General features: G+C 46.6%; 2 protein-coding genes and 1 long non-coding RNA gene across 3 annotated transcripts; 2 read left to right on the top strand and 1 right to left on the bottom strand.

Annotated features, from left to right (window-relative positions):
• Nucleotides 1-689: 689 nt before the first annotated feature.
• SELENOT (selenoprotein T) lies at nucleotides 690-9,196 on the top strand. Its single transcript, XM_055817547.1, has 6 exons — nucleotides 690-909; nucleotides 2,080-2,190; nucleotides 3,314-3,440; nucleotides 4,901-4,988; nucleotides 6,424-6,575; nucleotides 8,464-9,196. The coding sequence occupies exons 1-5, from the start codon at nucleotides 758-760 to the stop codon at nucleotides 6,546-6,548; spliced, it is 603 nt and encodes a 200-aa protein (XP_055673522.1). The 5' UTR covers nucleotides 690-757; the 3' UTR covers nucleotides 6,549-6,575; nucleotides 8,464-9,196.
• On the bottom strand, nucleotides 8,826-17,846 carry ERICH6 (glutamate rich 6). Its single transcript, XM_013296277.3, is given in 8 exon segments — nucleotides 8,826-12,517; nucleotides 12,975-13,203; nucleotides 13,489-13,641; nucleotides 14,872-14,953; nucleotides 15,109-15,185; nucleotides 15,187-15,268; nucleotides 17,387-17,431; nucleotides 17,434-17,846. Coding segments are annotated over 8 exon segments (1,080 nt in total). The 5' UTR covers nucleotides 17,570-17,846; the 3' UTR covers nucleotides 8,826-12,241.
• Nucleotides 13,608-19,507, top strand: LOC129785409 (uncharacterized). The gene is made up of 3 exons (XR_008749471.1): nucleotides 13,608-14,901; nucleotides 17,837-18,586; nucleotides 19,431-19,507. It is a non-coding gene; the product is annotated as an uncharacterized LOC129785409 (long non-coding RNA).
• Nucleotides 19,508-19,519: the final 12 nt, after the last annotated feature.

The following is a 19,519-nucleotide window of genomic DNA, read 5'->3' as shown; positions in this document are numbered from 1 at the left end:
TACCTTTTCCTTGTTTGAGTGTGAGGGAGGGTGATGAGGTTTACCTATTTGATAGCTTTATTATATTTAAAAAGATGTGATCTTTATGCAATAATGGGATGTAGATAAAAATAAAGAGCATTTGATAATAAAAAGTACTCTTGTTCTTCTGTTTCAAGGGCAGAGTGTTTAAAAGAACGAGACCATGCCACCACCATCAAAAATAATTCACTGCTAAGGATAAATGAAGCTTCAGGTGCTGCAGCTGCTGTGGTCAGCCTTGCAAGTATTTGTTCCTGTGTGATTTTTATTTTCCTTCCTTCCAGTTCTAACTTCCCCCTTCCTCTTGCCTGGTCACTTTATCTGTGAGCGTTAAAAGCCGAGAGCCGAGCACGCGGGGGCCCCCGCACCGCGGCCCGGGGAAGGCGGCGGGCCGGGGGCAGCTTGCTCCGTGGCTTCCTGCGCTTAAATCCGTCCTCGGCGGCGCCGTCAGGTGGCTGCTGCCCCCCTGTCCTTGGTGGCATTCCCCGGGGTGCCGCCTGCCCTCGGTGGGACCGTCACCGCGCCTGGGCTCCCTGTGCCTTCAGTGGGGTTGTCACGGCGCCTGCTGCCCGCCCTGTCCCTGGCGGGGTTCTCTGGAGCCCGGTGGCGGCACCGCCTCCCCCGCCCGCCCACTCTCGCCCGCGGGAGGCCGGGCTCTTCCGGCGCGCCTGGGGCGGGGCCTGGCGCTCGCGTGCCCTTGGTGCGGTGGCTCGCGCGCTCCCGCGGCGGCGGCGAGATGCGGGCGGCGGGGCGGCGGCTGCTGTTGCTGCTGCTGCTGCTGGCGCTGGCGGCGGGCCCGGGTGGCGGCTCGGCGGAGCAGGGCGGCCTGCCCGCCAAGAAGCTGCGCATGGCCTACGCTACCGGGCCGCTGCTCAAGTTCCAGATCTGGTGAGGGCCGCCCGGCAAGATGGCGGCGCCGGCCGGGCCCGGGCCTACGCATCCCTTTCCCTCCTCGTCCTCCCCGCGTCGGCCCGGCCGGCCCCGCTACGCCCGCGCTCGCCCCTCCCCGCCGCGGCGGGCGTGCGGCGGCCCCGGGGGTGCGGCCGGGGGGAGCGCCTTGGGCGAGCGGCCGGGGCATCCCGGCCCCGGGGCCTGTGAGGCGTGCGAGGCCGGCGCGGCTGAGCGGGCCGGGCTGCGGGGGCAGCGGGGCTGGCGGACGGCCTTGCTGGGCGATGACTCCGGGAAAATGGCGGCCCGCGGCCGAGCGTGAGCCTCGGGCCCTGCGGGTGCAAGGTGTGGCGGTGTCCCGGCTGCGGGTGCGCCGGGAGCGGCGGGGGGGGCTGAGGCTTTAAAAATGGATTTAGTGACCGCGGGCAGCGGGATCGGGGGCCTTGAAGTCCCTCCGAGAGTGGTGGTGCCGGCTGCTGGGAGTGGGGCCGGGGAGCAGGCGGCTGCAGCAGTGCCACTGGCGTGCGGGGGGCAGCACCTTGGGGCGCTTTGGCTGCGGCGGGCAGAGGGTGCCCGGGGGGGGCGGCCCCCTGGGCCTGCCACGCGGAAGGCCGCTCGCTGCAGGTACTTCGGTACCTAATGTGGCGGGACGAAGCCAGGTAATTTTTACTCCAGCTCCTGCAGAGCAGCTGGCCGAGGGGCGGCTCCGTGACGTTCATCCCGATTAACGGCGGCCAAGTACGGAAATGGCGGGGAGCGGCGGGAGCCCATCCGTGGGCTGTCCCGCGAAGGGCTGCGTTGGACTAGGGGGGAATTAAAAGGGCGTTCTGGAGAACTTTTTTTGGCCGCGGAGCGAGGTGGTAGGCAGGCTGGCTTCCTAACTTAATTTTTACGGGGGGGAAGCAAGCTGCGCCTTGCTCGGTGGGCTCCACCACAGCGTTGCCTCTGCGCTGGTACGTGCAGACGGTCCGTCCAGCCGGGTGACCCGTCGGCTCTCGGGGCTTTTGACGTGTAACCGCGCCGCAGATCGGCATTCTTCTTTGGCATGAAGAATTTTGGTTTTGCGTTAAACTATGGATTGTGAACAGTGTGAGTAGCGGTGTTGCCAGTTCGGCAGCTACTTTAAAATGTAGCACTCCAGTTTCAATGACAATCCCTGTCTGTGTTCAGTGTCTCCTGAGGCTACAGGCGGGTGTTTGAGGAGTACATGCGGGTTATTAGCCAGCGGTACCCAGACATCCGAATTGAAGGGGAGAACTACCTTCCTCAACCTATATATAGGTAAGCACATGACTGGCAGTACTAATTGTCTTTTTTTCCACTGTGCAGGCACAGCATGGTGAGTGGTGAACGTGTGCATTTACACATAAATAATATTGGAAATAGAAACCTATGGGGTTTTTTCTTTATGGTTACATGCAAGCTCAGTTACTTTCTCCCTTCCAGATAGCCACCTTAGTTTTCCATACAAACTACCATCTGATTGTGTGTATGATGAGGCCTGTCCTGTCCTGTTCTGAAGTAAATTATATAGTCAGGGTTTTTTCACAGTGAGGTTTTCTGGCTTTTTTTTTCCATGATGTATCTGGACATAAATTCACATCTGTTGCTCAGGCTTATGCACTTACTGACAAATTCCTGCAGTAGGTTAAGGTTGCAGAGGAGGGAAGAGTTTGGTTTTGACATCTAAGTCAGGGGAGAGCTAGCCTCATCAGAGAGGCTACCAGGATGTCCTTTATTACAGTTGGCAGGGAGGTGAGGGGAAGCCCCAAAAATTGGAAAAAGACAAAATGAAAATAGTGTTTTTCCTATTATTTAGACCACTCTGTACATGCTAGAGTGATGCCATAGTTACTATGGTGGCTTCTGAACCACTTCTTGAGCTAACTACTGTAATAACTACAATGGTAAGAATGGTACAGGATTGAATACCTCAGTGTTTGCTTTTTGGCTATAGATTTAATTATTGGAAAAAAACTGTAGGGTTTTCTGCATCTGTTGGCAAGATGCTTTATGAGGAAGTAGTGCATGTCAATTAAATGTGTCTCTATAATATGGAACAACTTCTTTAACAAACAGGATGTATTACCCAGTTTGGACATGTATAAATTGAAAGCAGATTTCTATTTGAGGTCTGCTTAGGGAAAGAAAAAAATCTGTATGCAAGGTGTACAAGAATAGTGTCTGTCTGAGGATGTGGGTTTTTGTTAACGTGTGTTGGGTTTTATTGTGTTTGTTGTTTTGTTGGGTTTTTTTTCAGGGAGATAAACTTACCTGCATTTCCTCTGAATCTCTTGACTGTACACTATCAAAATTCTTCTAATGAGATGAATTACAGCTATAAGGTGGTGAAATAGTAATTGCAAATCTTCTGAGTCACTTTTTATGTGTTATCTTTTGATAGGCACATAGCATCCTTCCTGTCTGTCTTCAAACTAGTATTAATAGGCTTAATAATTGTTGGCAAGGATCCATTTGCTTTCTTTGGCATGCAAGCTCCAAGCATCTGGCAGTGGGGCCAAGAAAATAAGGTAAACAGTATACTTTTCTCTTTTTTTTCAAAGCCATTTTAGAATGACTTCATGAGAGTGCTCTGGTAGTACTTCACAGTTCTTACTGGTGTAACTTTCACGCACTGCAGCCTTAACAGAACCTTTAAGCTTCTGTAACTAAATACACTTGAGAGTTTTGTGGTAGCCTAATTACTCTTAATAGTAGTGCTTCATGTTTTTGGCAGACCCAGTTTTGATTGCTGTAGAAGCACAGCTGAGATGAACGTTACTGACAAAGTTGATAAAATTTGGTTTCATTTTTTAGGGCTCCAGAGTAGCGTTTCAAGCTGGCAATGTTGGTGTTAAAATTACATCTTCCCTTTTCTGTTGTCTCATAACTATTTTGCAGTTGTTGCTTTCATCAGACTTTTAATAGATGAGGCATGCACTTAAGATGGTGATTAGAAAAATCAAGTTGAAGTTTTGTGGGAGTTTTTGCAGAACATATTTGGGCATGACTAGCTTTGCCTTGTGGGATGAATATTCCTATGAGTCAGTACTGATGATGCTAACAGATTAATGTTCTTGTACTCTGATTTATAGTAACCTTATTCCAGATTTATTCTACTAAACAAAAGCAATTTATAAGTTTATTAAGCTGTATGTGTTTTATTGGTGCATGAATCCTGAAACTGAGCTACCCAGTGCAGTGGGTCTCTGTCACCAGTCCATGTGAATGCATAGAAGCTGTAATATATCCTGATTAATTAAACGGGCCAAATGTGCTACTGAGCTAGGCTAGCTGCAGTACATCTGTGATGTTGTAAACGACTAACAGTTCGCCCATGCTAAATTCTTCAGTATTGCAGTAACTTGTGTGAATGTGCCCTTGTGCGTGAAAAGTGAATTATAGAGGCACTGGTGATGGAGGGAGATGCTGTGTTGCTGAAGATTACATCATTGCACCCTGAGGCACCAATGCACAAAGAAAATTCCAGATAATTAGCTTGAAGACATGCTAGAGGGTTGACAATTCTTGTGAACAAATGTAATTTGACTCGCTCTGCTGTTTGTGTCTTGGCCTGTGGTTCTTTGATCCGCAGTGTTGCCCTAACGCTGACGGGCAATATGTAGAAACAGCTGCGTTCCCTTGTCACCCTGCAACTGCCATCATAGCCCTGTACTTATGCCAGCTGGCTGTTAAGATGCACGTAGATTTGTGGAGAAAAGGAGCGAGAAGATAAAACTTGGTTTGATTCAGGATTGTGAGTTGGATGGTTTCAGAACCGTTTTGATACCTGTCTAGGGAAGGTGACGTGCACTGTCTTTTTTAAAAAGAGGTTGAAAGGATGGTGTCTATGCAATGGGAAGATTACTTGGTAAATTGCAGAGGTGAATTCAAGGACACCTGTAAAATTCCAGTGCTTATTAAGAGTGAATTAAATAAACTGTGGTTCACATGGCTGAAGCATCTGGGATTCTCTCTTGTTCTCTTCTAGGTTTATGCTTGTATGATGGTCTTCTTCCTGAGCAACATGATTGAAAACCAGTGTATGTCAACAGGTGCATTTGAAATAACTTTGAATGGTGAGCTGAGAACTTTAAAGGAATCTCATTGTGTTGCATGTGTGCATGGATTGTGGGCGAATGAGGGATAATGTTATGAAATGTGGTATGTTTTAAAATGTGATGGTATGTGGTAATTGACACTCATTTTGAAATGTCAGCTGTTCTGTATCACAGTAAATGATGAAAATCATAGAAGTCTGATAAAGCAGCTTATAGAGATGTCAGTTATGTATATTTTGAGATAGTTATATAAAAACTTGCCTAGAAGAATGCTTGGTCACTTGGAGTAACTGTATCGTGTGTTTCTTGCATGTGATGTGCGTTAAGTAAGAAAGGATCAGCTAGGGAAGTGTACTCTCCAGTTAATTACAGGCTTTCCCTATCCTGTTCTGTATTATGGTTTAGCTTTGGAATCCTGTCGAATCCATTGCTGTTTCCACATTTTCAGTACCAGTGGACAGCGAAAGAGTCTGTGGATCTTCTGCCTTCAAATAATTGTATAGTTTTAGAGTTTACGTAAGCTTGGAGTACAGAATTTTTCAAGCTGGAGGTACAGCCGTGTCATCCAGCTCTGTGCTTTATAATATCAATTTATGATAACTGAAATAAATCTTGCACCATAGTAGTTTCTAAGTCAAGTCATATAGTGCAGAACCTGTTAAAGACAGACTGTATTGCATCAGAATAGTTAAACTCAGTGCACTTCTAGTCCTAAATCTCAGATTGGAATGGGCAGCAGAGCATTTGTAGGGGTGAGCGGGCACATCTGGACTTCTCCAAGTTTCTGGTTTGTGTTTTGGGACAATGTGGTTTCCATCTGGCTTTTGCTTTATGTAGATGAGAACAATGTATTTTTCAGTGTGAGTTAACAAGTGCTATAGCAGTGAGGGATAGCTGGGGGAACAGGTTATTTGACAACATTGGACACGAATGTCGTTTTTACCCTGTGGTATTTATGGGCTGTGCTGCCTTTCATATTTCTGGGGCTGGGTGGTGGCAGGTAATGGTTGCAGCTACTTTGAGTGGAACCTTCCAAGCCAGATCGTGGTAAGCAGAACTTTTGAGGGCCAGGCTTAGATGTTAGGCAGAGTGAGATGAAGACTAATGAGACCTACCAGTTTCAAAGATTTAGCAATGGTTTAAAAAACTCGGTATGCTATTCTGGCACTTGCTATTTTTAGGTGTTCTGTCAGTGGATATTTTGAACCTTTAAATCCCTATGATGTACTTCGAAGTGGAAGCATTAGACTCCTGGTTTTCCTAGTTGCACTGGGTTTTAGTATAGCTGGTGGTCTGAAGTGTTGTTGATCCAGATGTTTTCCTTCATATGAAATAGTACCAATGTGCATAGGTTCCTAGACACTTTCAATTTTATGTTTAAAATAGCAGTGCATGTTTTCTGACTTTGTCAATGTAATGGTGCTTTTCTCCCCTCCCGTGTGTTTTGTGGTAGATGTTCCAGTGTGGTCTAAGCTGGAGTCTGGCCACCTTCCTTCCATGCAACAGCTTGTACAAATTCTTGATAATGAAATGAAGCTCAACGTGCATATGGAGTCAATGCCTCATCATCGATCATAGCCCCATCTATCAGCACTGAAACTTCTTGTAAGTTTCTTCTAGTCACCAGTTGTTTGTTGACTCAGATGTGAAGGACCGCATGTTGCAGATTGAACATTGTAATTGTGTGTTTGTTCATTTAAAAGTGTTTTACTGGAGAACCAGCTCTAGTGACTTTAAGTAAATTGACAGTTATGATTTTACGGGTACTGTTTCAGTGGGAGGTTTTGGGTTGGGGTTTGTTCTGCCTGTTTCAAAACTAGAAGCTGGCATTCCTTTGGGCAGGAAAAGATGTGTTGCTGCGTGCAGAAGGCCTTATGTTAGTGAACTGTGTTTTGCAGAGATCCGAAAACAAGACTGTGTTATGTGCTTTAAAACAGAGTGTGTGCAAAGGATTTCTCTTAACTTGTAACCTAATTGAATTCTGTGACCCTGGAAAGTAGAGCATTTTCTTGCTGCCACCTGTGTGCTGCACTGTTCTAACCTTTTGCAAATACTTGTTGACTGTTAGGAGCAGAGGGTTCAAATCCATGCTTATATATTTTTATGACAAACCAGTTCCATGTTCCTGTATCACCTGTGGCTTTCAAAATATGTAGTTTATGATTCTTCATGGGAACATTGATGTGGTACAAAAAGACTTCTGTTGGTTCAAAAATGAGCAGTGCTTAGGAGACTGTGTAGGTGAGGTATTGATGTGCTGTGGTACAGTGTTTCGCTCAAGGACACTTTGGTTTGAGCAGCTGGTGTCTTGGTGTTACCTTCCAACAGACACCCTGCTCTCAAGCGGCAGACCCTGTGCTGTCATTTCTGTTGACTGACACCTTGCAACTCATCTCACCACCTTAAACTGACCAGCTGGTCCCAGCTGCAGCACAGTTAATGACCTGGCACTGTTCAGACACCTCTACAGATTTTCTTTGGAGCTTTGTTTCATGTGATGTGGCTTCTGAAAGTTTGCATTTACATGAGCATGAACGTAGCGCCTGGAGGTGTACGTTCAGAGAAACCCAAGCTCTGTCAGAGCACTACAGGCAGTCTCTCCCCTTGTAGGAAGCCACGCTCAGTAACCAGCGCTTGCTCCCTTGTTTCTTGTTGCTTCAGAGCTCAGACTTCAAACCCCATTTTTTTTCCTTATCGATCTCTCCCTCCACTAACCCCTGCAGCTTCCTGAAGCAGGGAGAGCAATTCAGAGGGGCTGTGACCTTGAAAGTCCTCATGCAGGGAATGAGAGGAACGGTTGACTGCAGGCATATCCTGTTTGTTCAGTTAAGTCTGGTTTGTCCTAGTCATTTAGCAAAAGTCATCTCAATCATGAAGTAAGTTGTTTCCTATTTTTTTTTTAAACATTATTTAGCATTAAAAATTTGGGTGTTTCCTGTACTTTTCAGATGGACTTGCTGGAGCTTAACATCCAATATGTATGATTTTGACAGTCTCGGTAGTAATTCTTTGTTGCAAAGCAGACTGATGTCGCTTTTGAGCTTACAAAGCATGCTAAGGCTGTTCTTACGTAGAATTTTGTGTAATGGGATACAAGTTTAGAAAAACAGCAAGAAAACCCCCCACTCAGTTGTATTTCCATCCCTGTAGGAAATTACACTGCAGGTTAGAGAGTCTAATTCTGAGACTTGGCGACTTTGTGTTTTAATGTCTCCTTGTCTAAATTCACGCTAACGTAGTATCATTCTGATGGTATCCTTGTAGGTGATTGCCCAGGGTGAAATCATAGGAGCAGTATTCTCTTGCCGTGAGTTATGACCTCCCAAGAGAGAGTGCTTGTAATTCAGCTTTTATAATCCAAAGCACGCGTAGCCTGCGGTTCTCCCTCGTTCACAGACATGCCTCAGCTCTCTGTTCTGCCGGTGTTGGAGATGGTTTGCTTGTTTAATGCGGGAGCAGTTGCCGACTGTAATGCTTGTGTCTCCGTTTCCAGGCATTAAGTGGTGGTTTCCAAAGGCAGCGTGGCTCAGACCCATGAAGGCCTGTACTGAAGACAGCACGCTGTTAGTACAGACTGGATGCTTCTCTCGCAGCCACGTTGTGCCTCCTGAAAAAAAACTTAATGAAAGACCTCTTTCAGTGTTGGCATGTTTCTGGATACTGCACAGTCATGGAGTGCAATAATACTGTATAGTTTTTTTAAGATTTCATTCGACCAGTTCATAGCTCAACAATGCAGGCATTACTAATTGTAACTTATTTTATATTCATGTTTCACACAATGGCAGATTGAGTTGATACCTAGTTTTTCCTCAGAAAAAAGAAGTTTGTTTAATCTGTTGTATTTTATATGAATTTATGTTCTTTTTGTAGTTTAAAATGAAGTTCTAGGAGTGTCTGATATTGTCCTAAACTGCTAAGTAATTGACAGCTGTCAAATATCTCTAATGTGGTTAAAGCAGGTTTGTATATTTTTCAAAATATATGGCAGAGTTGAACAGTGCATTATATACTAAATTATATAAACAAAATTATATGCAGGGTAGTTACATCATTTTGTGAGTTCAGTAAAAATTAAGGTCAGTTGCTGTTTTAAATTGTGTTGGCCAGCTGAAGATGTTTTCTTCTTGACCATTCTGAAGAGATGAAAAGCTGGGCCTTTCTACTGTCCTAAATAGAAACCAAGAAAGTTAATTTAAATAAAGAGTTCTCATTTACTGTGTGAAGTACCTTGTTTGAGTCACTGATGGATATTCTTAAAATTGCAACTGAAAAACATGCATAAAAAGCCTGCTTTCCAAAGTCATTAATCTGGCGCTTGTCTTGTCTAAGTGTGCTCGTTTGGGATGGGGTAGAGTTCGTTTTCTTTATAGTAGCGGGTATGGGGCTGTGTTTTGGATTTGCGCCAAAAACTATTGGTAGCGGGATGTGTTGGTTGTCAACTGAGAAGTGCTGGCACGGTGTTGGGGGCTGTTCTGTTCCTCATCCTGCCCTGCCAGCGAGCAGGCTGGGGGGAGCACGAGACAGCTGACCCTGACTGACCCGTGGGATATTCCATGCCACATGGTGTCATGCTCAGTATATGAAGCTGGGGGGAGAAGGAAAGGGGGGGATGCTGGGAGTAATGGTGTTTGTCTTCCTAAAAGTGTTGGAGCGTGGCTTTCTTGGGGATGGCTGAGCACCTGCCTGCCCATGGGAATGGTGATTGAATTCCTTGCTTTGCTTTGTTTGTGCATGTGGCTTTTGATTTACCTGTTGAACTGTCTTCATCCCAACCCATGAGTTTTCTCACTTTCACCCCCAGATTCTCTCCCCCATCCCAGCCAAGGGGAGCAAGAGAGTGGCCGTAGGGGCTGGGCTGCCCTCTGGGGTGAAACCACGACGTGATGCCTCTGTGTTTTGGAAGGAGCTTTGTGGTTTAGTTTTGTGCACCTACCAAAACTCGGCCACGACCAAAGTTCAGGTGCTGTTGAACCGGGGAAGCTCACTGGGCTAAAACCAAGTTTCAAAGGCAACTCTGCTGCAGGGCCTGGGAATTTTGCTCAGGTTGGCTTCCCGGGTCAGTGTGAGCTGTAGGCTGCAGCCTCCGCTCTGCAGTTCCTCCACACCACTGTATGTCTCGGCTGCGGCGTGCTCCAGCTTGGTCTCGGCAGTGTCTGCCTCCTGCTCGTCCCTGCTCTGGGCTGCAGGGTTTCATGCCTCTTGTAAAAGCAGCTGAAGTATTTCCTGGATCTGTCTTATCAATATCTTCTCTGGGTGGGAAGGGAGATTACCTCTCTTGGGACAGTAAATCAGGTGAGAAGGGAATCTGGAGAGTGGTGATGAAGGCAACTGTCATGGTGTGTAAGAATTCTTTCACCCTCCCTGAGGATTTAGGGGCTGGTCTAGGAAGTGTTTTGGGTAACGAAAAGCTCGCTCCACCCAGCTGAGAGAAAAGTCCATGCCAGTTGTTACAAAGGTGTTGTTCATCACTGCCATTAAACACAGTGGCCTCAAAGCTGCTTTGTGATGAAATTATCTCTTTTAGGTAATTCGTGCTTTCTCTGCTGAAAGAGATTAACCAAAAGTTTCCAGTGTGGATAGATTTTCAGTTTCTCATTAATTATACACCTCAGACAAATTAGAAAACAAATAAATGCACAGATGTGTTGCTAGGCTAAGACTTTCCATGAGCAGTTCACAATATCGCCCTACTTTTTGTTTTGCTTTGCTGGCTTGCACAGCTTTTGCTTTGCCTATTGAATTGTTCACGGTCTGCTTGCTGCTCCCAGTGTTCCTTCTCTTTCATCTGTCAAGATTGCTTATCGATACATTGGAGTTAGGTGTGCGAGAGCTTTTGCTGATCTCTCTTAAATGCATCAGAAGCTTTTCCCATTGTGGGGCACAGGCTGGGCAGCGTTGGTCGTGTCTGTAATTGCTCTGGGTTTTAGGGTGTGCAGAGCAGGCTTGGTTTTATGGGCTGGGCCAAGCCCCACTACCGCCATTCGTAGAGCTCTTCCGGAGGGAAAAATGGAACAATAAAATGGAAATAAAGAACCTTGGCGGTCATTAAAGGCAGTGATACCTGCCAGCCTTACTAAAACCAGTTGCCAAACACCAACTGCTGACTCTGTTTGTGGTGCTTTAATCAGGTGGTGCTTTAATTTGTTCCAGTCTGAAATCGGTGCCCAGCTGGGCAGTTTTGGCTCACAGGTGTCCTGAGCCTAGCAGCCTGTGTCTGGGGGTGCCCAGTGGGACAGATGCTGGGGCAAGTGTATGCTGCTTCGCGTTCACCCTTTCTCCCGTCCCAGCCTCCAGAAATACTCAGCACGGGGCTTCCTGGGCCCCCTGTGCTCTCCGTGTATTCAATAATCCTGGAAGGGTTTTCTCCTCCTTTAATCGTCTTATTAAATCTGTCTTTCTTTTGTGTAGAAGGGTCCAACAACCAGCATCCCTGGGGAGCAGCAGGTACTGATACCCGTGTGCTGTCCTAGTGCTAAAATTGCAGGTTTTTGCTCTCCCTTCCTGCACAATGGTACTTTGTGATTTAAAAACTGAAGGTGTAAAGACCTCTTTATCTAAAAAAACCCTGTTTGAACCCTTGATTGATTTCACCTGTACAAAATGGATATTAAATAATAAATCTGAGGGGTGAATTCAAGCTTGTTGATCTTGGCTTGTTAAGCAGAAGGGTAGATGGCAGGTCTGCTGGACTTGCTGTGAGCTGGGTGCAGACTAGGGAAGGACAAAAGGGTCTCACGTTTCCTGCCACAAGTGTAAAAAATGGGCCGTTACACATAAGCTGTTCACAGCAGACATCTGTGTTGAAGCCTCATCTCATGCTGGTGTAAATCAGACATAACCCTGCTGAAAACTGGAACTACAATGGCATAACAGGCCAGAACTGAACTCTCAGATTTGCAGTTTTGTAGAGCAGTGCCTGTGTGGGCAACTTCTGAACAAACACCTGCTCCTTGTACACCTGTCACAGGCTGTGACTTAGCTGTGCTCTCTCTGTTTGCTTTTGTCTTTGTGCTGCTTCCATGGGCTGAAATGACTGGTTGGTCAGCCTGGGCTGGTTTCTGCCAGGAGGCAGAAGGGAGGTTGCTCAGGAGCAATGCACCGACATCCCAAGTGTGGATTTACTCTGCCCTGAGCAAAGCCCCTCTCCAAGCCTCCATGGTAAGATACACTTCAGTGTGGGCGCGCAGCAGGGCTGCAGGCAAAACCTTGCTGACTTTGTGCAGGTGCTGCGGTGTCAGGGAGCACCTCTGCCTCGCTTTGCCTTCACACTATATGTGCTGCCAGACTGGAGCGTTTACTGTTGCCCTGACTGAGCTGCATAGCTCATGGCTTATGTCAGAAGTTGTGCAAAGCTGTAAGATCTTTAAAGTCTGTGTGATAAAGTACGCTGGAGGCTTAATTTTGTCCCATTGCTCATTAGAAGGAAAGTTTAGGCATCCACGCAGTCTGTTGAAGAGCTGCAGAATCCTCACCCTGAAGGCAAGCAGCAGGAGCTCATCTTCGCTGAGCCGGCTGGAGGGAGGCAGCTGTCCAGTGTCACCGACCTGGGGAGTGGAGGTGAACAGTGTCAGCAGAGCCACAGCAGTGTGGGACAGGGCTTCGGGGCTTTATCTCTTGCCAGCAGACAAACCTGTCGCTGTGCCAGGAGCCCACAGAGGAAGGGAGCTGCCGCGCACCCCTGCCCATCTGGAACATGGCTCATACCCGTGGCAGAGCCAGGGTGACCCTTGGCGACACAGCCAAGGACACCGAGCACCTGCACTCTACAGCCCCTTGCAGAGAGCCAGGGCTGCCGAGGCTAGCAAGCCCCCTGTCTGCGTGGGACTGAGCACAGGTACACCTCTGCTGTTTGCTGTTTTGGGGGGCAGGACTATGGGGCAACATAGGGAGCACCCACTGTGGGATGAGTGTGCTTCCCCAAGGATGGGAGCTTTCCTGGCCACCCTGCTTCTGCAGTAGGGAATGGCTTTGCGTGGAGCTGCCCATGTGCTTGAGAAATACCTGCACTTTGATTCCCACATTGATTTTGCTTGTTGTCCCATGGCAAGGAAGGAAACTGGTCCTGTTCTGGCCCAGCACCCTGACCCCCGCATGCCGGTTCAGGGCGATGAAGATGGGGCTCAGTGGGACGTGAGTTCCTGATGACATGACACTGTTTGACCACATCCACCTTCTCAGCCTGCTGTCTGCTTGGTCCAAATGCTGCCCTCCCTGAATGCTCGTGTTTAACCTAAAAGAGAGGAAAATCAAAACTCTGAACCCTGCAGCTCTCGCAGCCGGTGTCCCTTGTTCCCCAGAGGATCAGGACTGAGGCACAGCTAGTTTGGAATCTAATCCCCGCCTCTCAAGATACAGCTAGGGTAGCCTTGCTCCTCTGGGAAGCACCCGAAGCAAGGCCCATGAGCTGCAATATTTGTCTTTTAGTTTCTGAATGCTATTAAAAATACCCTTTATGACCCTTGAAATTTAAAATGTGCAGTGGCGAGTAAAACTGCTCTGAACAACTTGAATGTACTACACAGATCTGTTTGGGTAATAGCAAGTACTTCTGTCATCAGATTTAAATACTGCTTGTATTTTGGTGTTACTCAGCTTGTCTTCCTGTACGATACAAATAAGCCCTTCTTTCTCTCGTACAACAGTGATTGCCACATTTCCAGATGGATAGCTGCTGTCAGATGAGGTGTTCATAACCCCTTTCTTTGTCTGGTTGGTCTATCATTACATACTAAATATTTCAGATTGTTACTTGGGAGTATAAAAATTTATGTATTACTCAGATCACTGTGTTAAAGGCAGAATGATGGTGTGCTGCCAGTACTTTTCCCCTATATTGAAGGGTTCTGTATACACTGACAAGAGTGGTTAGAGATACAGAAAATACATTTGTTGTTTTACAACCAATAACCCAGGCAGAACCGCTTAGCAAGTTTATTTTAAAGACACGTTCTTGGACAATGTTTATGATTGAAAGTATGAGCCTAGCAAAGTGAAGTGATGAAAGTACTCAACTTGGATGACAGCAGAGAGAACAGGGGCAGGTATTATCCTCCCAGAGAAAAAAACCAAATAAATGGAGGTGGGGAAAGGCCCTTGCCCGGAAACCTGACTTGAAGGTATCCAAACAGCAGGTATTTTGTGTCTCACTGGGGTTTCCTTCCAGCAAGACTTGGTGAAGTGAGTGCATGTGTTTATGGCACTTTGTCATTTGCCACTGCCTTGACCGACCGCCAGCTACCCTGGGACAAAGGCAGCCTGGAGGGCAGAGCAGAGAAGGAGTCTGGGGCCTGGTTGCTTTGGTGACAGAGCTCAGGTATGCTTTGATACACCCCTGGGTCAGAAGGAAGTCAGCCACAGTAAGGAAAGATAATGTGGGTGGCTTAAAATGTTACAGCTTAAGTAATGGCAAAGGTGGCCTGAAAGCTGTGGAGTCCCTTGGTGAAATGGCCACGGTTTTATTTTTCAAACAGTACTCCTGGTTATACTGGTGATTTCAGTTTGTCCATGCACCTTTTAAGTACTCCTGCTTGCATGACAGGGAAGTCAGCCTGTGGGAAACCTGCTGGTTTGTCCCCAGGGGAAGGATGGAGCTTTGGGAGCATGCTCAGCCAGCAGTGCCAGAACTTGGGCGTGGGGCTTGAACACTGGGCTAGCACGTTCCTTAAGTTCCTTAAGATGAGTATTAAAGACACAGGTGCCCAGCCTTCGCTGAAGACTGGCTGATCTGAAAAACTTCAGACCAAGAGCTCTATAAGCTGTTTCATACTGCTTTTTTTCAGACTGTTAAAGCGAGTGTGAGTGGTGGACCAGGTTATTTGGTGATAAAGCAGACTAGGACACACTTAAAATTAGTTACAACTCTGAACTAAAGCAGGCAAATGGACCCCGTGAAGGACGCAATAACTGCGCTGTGCCATCTGGAAGCAGGGTAAGGAATTTCCCTCCATGTTTGTAGTATTTTTCCAACAGTTCATTCTTTGCTACTTAAGACTGAAAAAGAAATGGTAAAATGGATGGGAGCAGCCGAGCAGCCCTGCACCAACTGCCTGTGAAAGGCGGGCAGGTGCCAGGCTGCAGCAGCTTGGGAGTGTGGACACATCTGAGGTGCAGCCCGTTGCCATCAGGCAGCAGCTACATGCCTTTCCACACGTGGGGGTAACACTGCAGCAGGCGATGCGGTGGGAGACGGGCTGCTCCGCAGGCTCTGCTGCTCACACCGGGCACTGGTGTCCAGCCCTTCAGCCATGGGGGCTCCTGAGAAAGCAGGTAGGAAATCGTGCTGCCTTGAATTGAACCTAGAGAGCAAAGGGAGGGTTTGTGTGCATGGGGTAGGGCTGGCAGCGCTGATGTTGGGGCTGCCTGACCACCTCAGCAGAGAGGCTGTAACCTGGGGGAGTGGGAATTTCTGGCTGAAATGCTCCATCCTGGGAGTCTGTCTCGGGGTATTTTCTATCTGACAAGGGCAGTCCAAAGTGTTCAGCTATTTCAGAGAACAGGGCTATGAAAAAAAGATGTAGTTTTTCAATTAGGCATATATACGCATCTGTGTGAGTAAAGAGTAACTTTTTTTTGGATAGCATTCATGGCTCCATGCTCTGGAGGACTGACAATCTGAAATCCCTGGTGCCACAAAAGCCTCGGTGCCTGGCTGTCCTCTGTGAAAATATACTCATATTGTAAATCTATTTAATCTGTCCTTAGTCAAAATGCCTTTGATTTTATAGCTCAATCCAAAGGGCTGCTCAGTCATCCGCAGCCTGGGCTAGGAATTAGTGGAGTCTTCTCACCCGATTAGGCGAAACATTGATGTCGCAAAAGGAGTGGTTAGGTCAGGTCACTGAAAAGAGTTACCACCGAAGAGTTTAAGTGAAATAGGTTTAATATGAATATGTGGAAATCTGACTACACAGGATTCGGTGGCAAGGTTCACTCTGTTACTTATTACATGGAGTAAATGCACAGAGATAAATCAACTTAGGACAGAGTTGGAAACAGTTTATAAAGGTCAAAGTTTATAAAGGGTAAAGGAGATCATCCACTGAGTCATGAGGTTTAGAGGAGATCCCCTTCCTTCCTAAACTCCCACAGAGATTAGGTGTGGCTGGATTCAATCTTAGTCTCAGACTTGGTTGATAGTTTATGTCTGAAAGGGAAAGATATAGAAAGTGGGGCAAAGAATAAGGGAGACCCTTCCGCTGAATAATGAGGTTCAGAATAGGCCCCCTTGTTTTCTAAACTCTGGCAGAGTTTAGGTGTGACTGGATCTATTCTTAGTCGCAGATTTGGACAACAGGTTAGACCTTGGGGGAGAGAGAGAGGAAGAGAAAGTTTGTTCACAATTGATAAGATTTTAGCAGCAAATCAGTTTGGTTTTAATCACAAAATGATATCATTAACCTAACTACTTCAAGCTTGCAATATATATTACAGCAAAGGTATACCTACTAAAAGTTTGTGCTGGAGCTCAGTGAAATAAGTCTTATGCCTTTGCGTTCCTCAGTGTTGGCAGCAGGGTTGAGCCTCGAGGAGCAGGGGTGTCAGCCCAGGCCCTATCGTTGCCTTCCCACGATGCCCCCCCTGGTATCGTGGTACCGCAGACTTAGCAGTTTGTGAGCTGTGTGCGGTGTCCCGCTCAGGGGGAGGTGCTGGTCACAGCCCGCTGTGGTCCAGGAGAGCTCAAAAGGGTCTCACTTTGGGACTGCTGTTTATAAGGCTGTGAGATGATTTACTTCAGTCATCAGCAAATTTCAATCCCGAGTGCAACCTGAGTTGGTACTTTTCTCAGAAATTCCAGGAACAATGTGCGTTCCACTTGGTTACCACTCAGGCTGCGATCCAGCAGGAACGTGCTGGGGTTGTCATAGAATGACTGATTTCTTTCCATTCTTCTTCCCTGCTTTGACCAGTCAATGGGATTTTCAGTGCCGTTCTCTGCCTTAGCCGAGTAAGAGTTAATTGGTGCAGTCAAGGGGTGCCTAACTGCCCAACTGGCTACTCAAGGCACTGAGGCATAGCTGCAGCTCCCAAGGTCGTAGAACAGCTCAGAGGAGGGGGAGAAGTGCACTGCCACAGCTGATCACCCTGATTTTGGCAGTTCCTACCTTCCAAGGGCTTGGCTTCGTCAACTTGCTGTTCTCTAAGGTGCATCTCAGCTGAAATGTTCAGGTATAAATACTGAAAGTTACAGCAAGGAGATCCTCTCTGTGCAATGGGAATGTAACTGATTTTGTTTTTTCCTGTAAGGGGTTATTTAATACAGCAGTATCTAATTTAATGGGAATGCACACTTGACAATGAACTAACATGTCACTGTATAAATCCTGTCAATTAGAGAGCATTAGAGACAAGTAATTCCATTGAATTAATTGTTGCAATAAATAGACAAAGAAATACGTAAGGAAATGCAAACTCACATTCAGCTACGCTTGTCAGCTTTGCTGCCAGGAAAGCTAACTGGCCATTTGTCTCTCCTGCTGCCTGGAAAAAGAAAGCGTTCCTGGTACACGTTTCATATATCCTGCTTTGAAAGCTAGAAGTACTGAATATCCTTGCTGTAGGAACACAAGTTTCTGAACCTGTTTTTTATCCACTCGCATAATTGCAAATAACAGGTAGAGGCAACGGAATATCACCAAAATAATAACTCACCAAAAAGGAATTGCTCCCATACAGAGATTTCAGTGAACAGACTCTGATTACAATGGCATCAGCTCTACTGACAGCAGAGCTAAATGTTGTAATGGATTTTGTATCAAGCTTTTATGTAAAACAGAAGGAGAGCTGCCCACAAGATCAAGAAAACAGGGTAGTCTACCAGAATATTTTCACTCTTTTTCTTACCTAGCTTCCTTTCTATTTGACAGGATCTGCCAGCGGCTTTGGTCTGTACGCTGTACGTAATTGGAGGTACTCGCACCATCAGACAGCAAAAGAAAACTTCAAGGAAATGAATGGTTTAGTTCACTGCCAGGTATACTGATTTACTTTTCTTTAAGCCTGTGCTATAGGCTTAGATATTTATATAAGCTTTGGGCCTCCTGCTAAACAGTCCAGCAGAAGGCAAACTTGCAGAGTTCTCGTGACTCTGGAATTGGAATCCAAACGCATGTCACCGTTCATGCAGCAAAATAGAGAAATACAAATTCAAGCTTTGTCTCAGCACCTGAGGTAAAAGCTAGACCCAAGTATTATCCCTCCTACAGTTGCAGTTGTGTTTTTGGCTCTACCTGTCTCTAGGTATTACATCTGTCAGCAGCAGAATTGCAACAGTCGCACTGTTGACCATAGGAAAATCTGCGGGGAATTTCATGAGGAAACATCAGCAGATTTGATGGCAAAAGAGTGGAGCATATTTAACCAGATGCAAATCTGGGCTGCTGCAGGATATATTTTGAGAATGGATACTAGATATTCTGAAATTTTGAAACTGATAGAAGATACAGCTGCCGAGAGCACACTGCTGAATTTCATGTCTGATGCCTCTGCTCCCGAGGGCCACAGAGCTGGCTCAGCATCCTTGGAGAGAGAGCTGCCACCCAGCAGCAGCAGCAAGGGCTGAAGGGTTCTTGCTCCAGGCTGCTTAGCTGGTGTGATTCACTTACACTTCATATACGGTACTGTATGTTTAGCACTGTCACTCAGATCATTTCTGAACATATTAATTTGAAATACTTAGCTTCTCTGGAGTGTAGTTCCTGGAAATTCCCTTGCTCCCACCTCACACTTAGGATTAACTCTCTGGTGACTTTACTCTGCTAAGGGTTATGGGGAACTCTATTCCCTGCTTGTATTCTTTGACTGTATACCTAGTATTTATATAAATTTTCCATCTCTGATTTAGCCACAGGGCAAGATCTGGTAGGAAATTCTGAACATAGGATACAGGGGTGGGGAGAGGAGTTGTACAGCCTCTTGCTGTTCAGGTGTGCACAAGCAGCATCGATCCAACAGCCTCACAAAAGAAGAACCCTTTCATAAAGGAACGTCTGCACTGGCTTGGCAAGGGGCATTATTTTTATTTTTCCTACGTGGGAATCGTAGGAATTAAAATAGACAAAAAAAGCCACACAGTAGGGAATGCCCACCACTGACCCACCTCAATCTGTACGTTTTCTTGTGACAGTTTGGGTCTGTAGGCCAGAAGGGTCGACAGACCTATGGAGGGGAGCATGCACAACGATTTCTTGAACAGCCTCACAGTCTTTGGACTCCATGTAGAAAAAATATCAAAAGCAATGTGGAGTCGTATCTTGGTTCAGGGGTAAAACCATTAATTAAGCATAAAATGTATATATGCAACCTGGGTGCCTCCTTATCTCCATGTCACACAAAACATCTTAGCTGCTGAACTATTCTGACAGGGCTGCAAGTAAAAGCGATAAGGAGAATTACTTAACAGCAGTGCTGTGTTCTCAGAAAGCTCATCTTCTAGCCATGCTTGTTCTCTTCCTTTTTCAGCATGCCAGCCTTTTCTCACCAACTACGTCAGCTGCCCAAGACCACCTTGCCAGACTTGGTCCTACGCTTTCAGAAGGGCGGCTTGGGAT

The sequence above is a fragment of the Falco peregrinus genome, chromosome 12 (assembly GCF_023634155.1).
Source record: "Falco peregrinus isolate bFalPer1 chromosome 12, bFalPer1.pri, whole genome shotgun sequence".
In the NCBI taxonomy this organism is placed as follows: Eukaryota; Metazoa; Chordata; class Aves; order Falconiformes; family Falconidae; genus Falco; species Falco peregrinus.
Note: the sequence above shows the minus strand (reverse complement) of the source record. Positions and strands in the feature narration are given on the sequence as shown.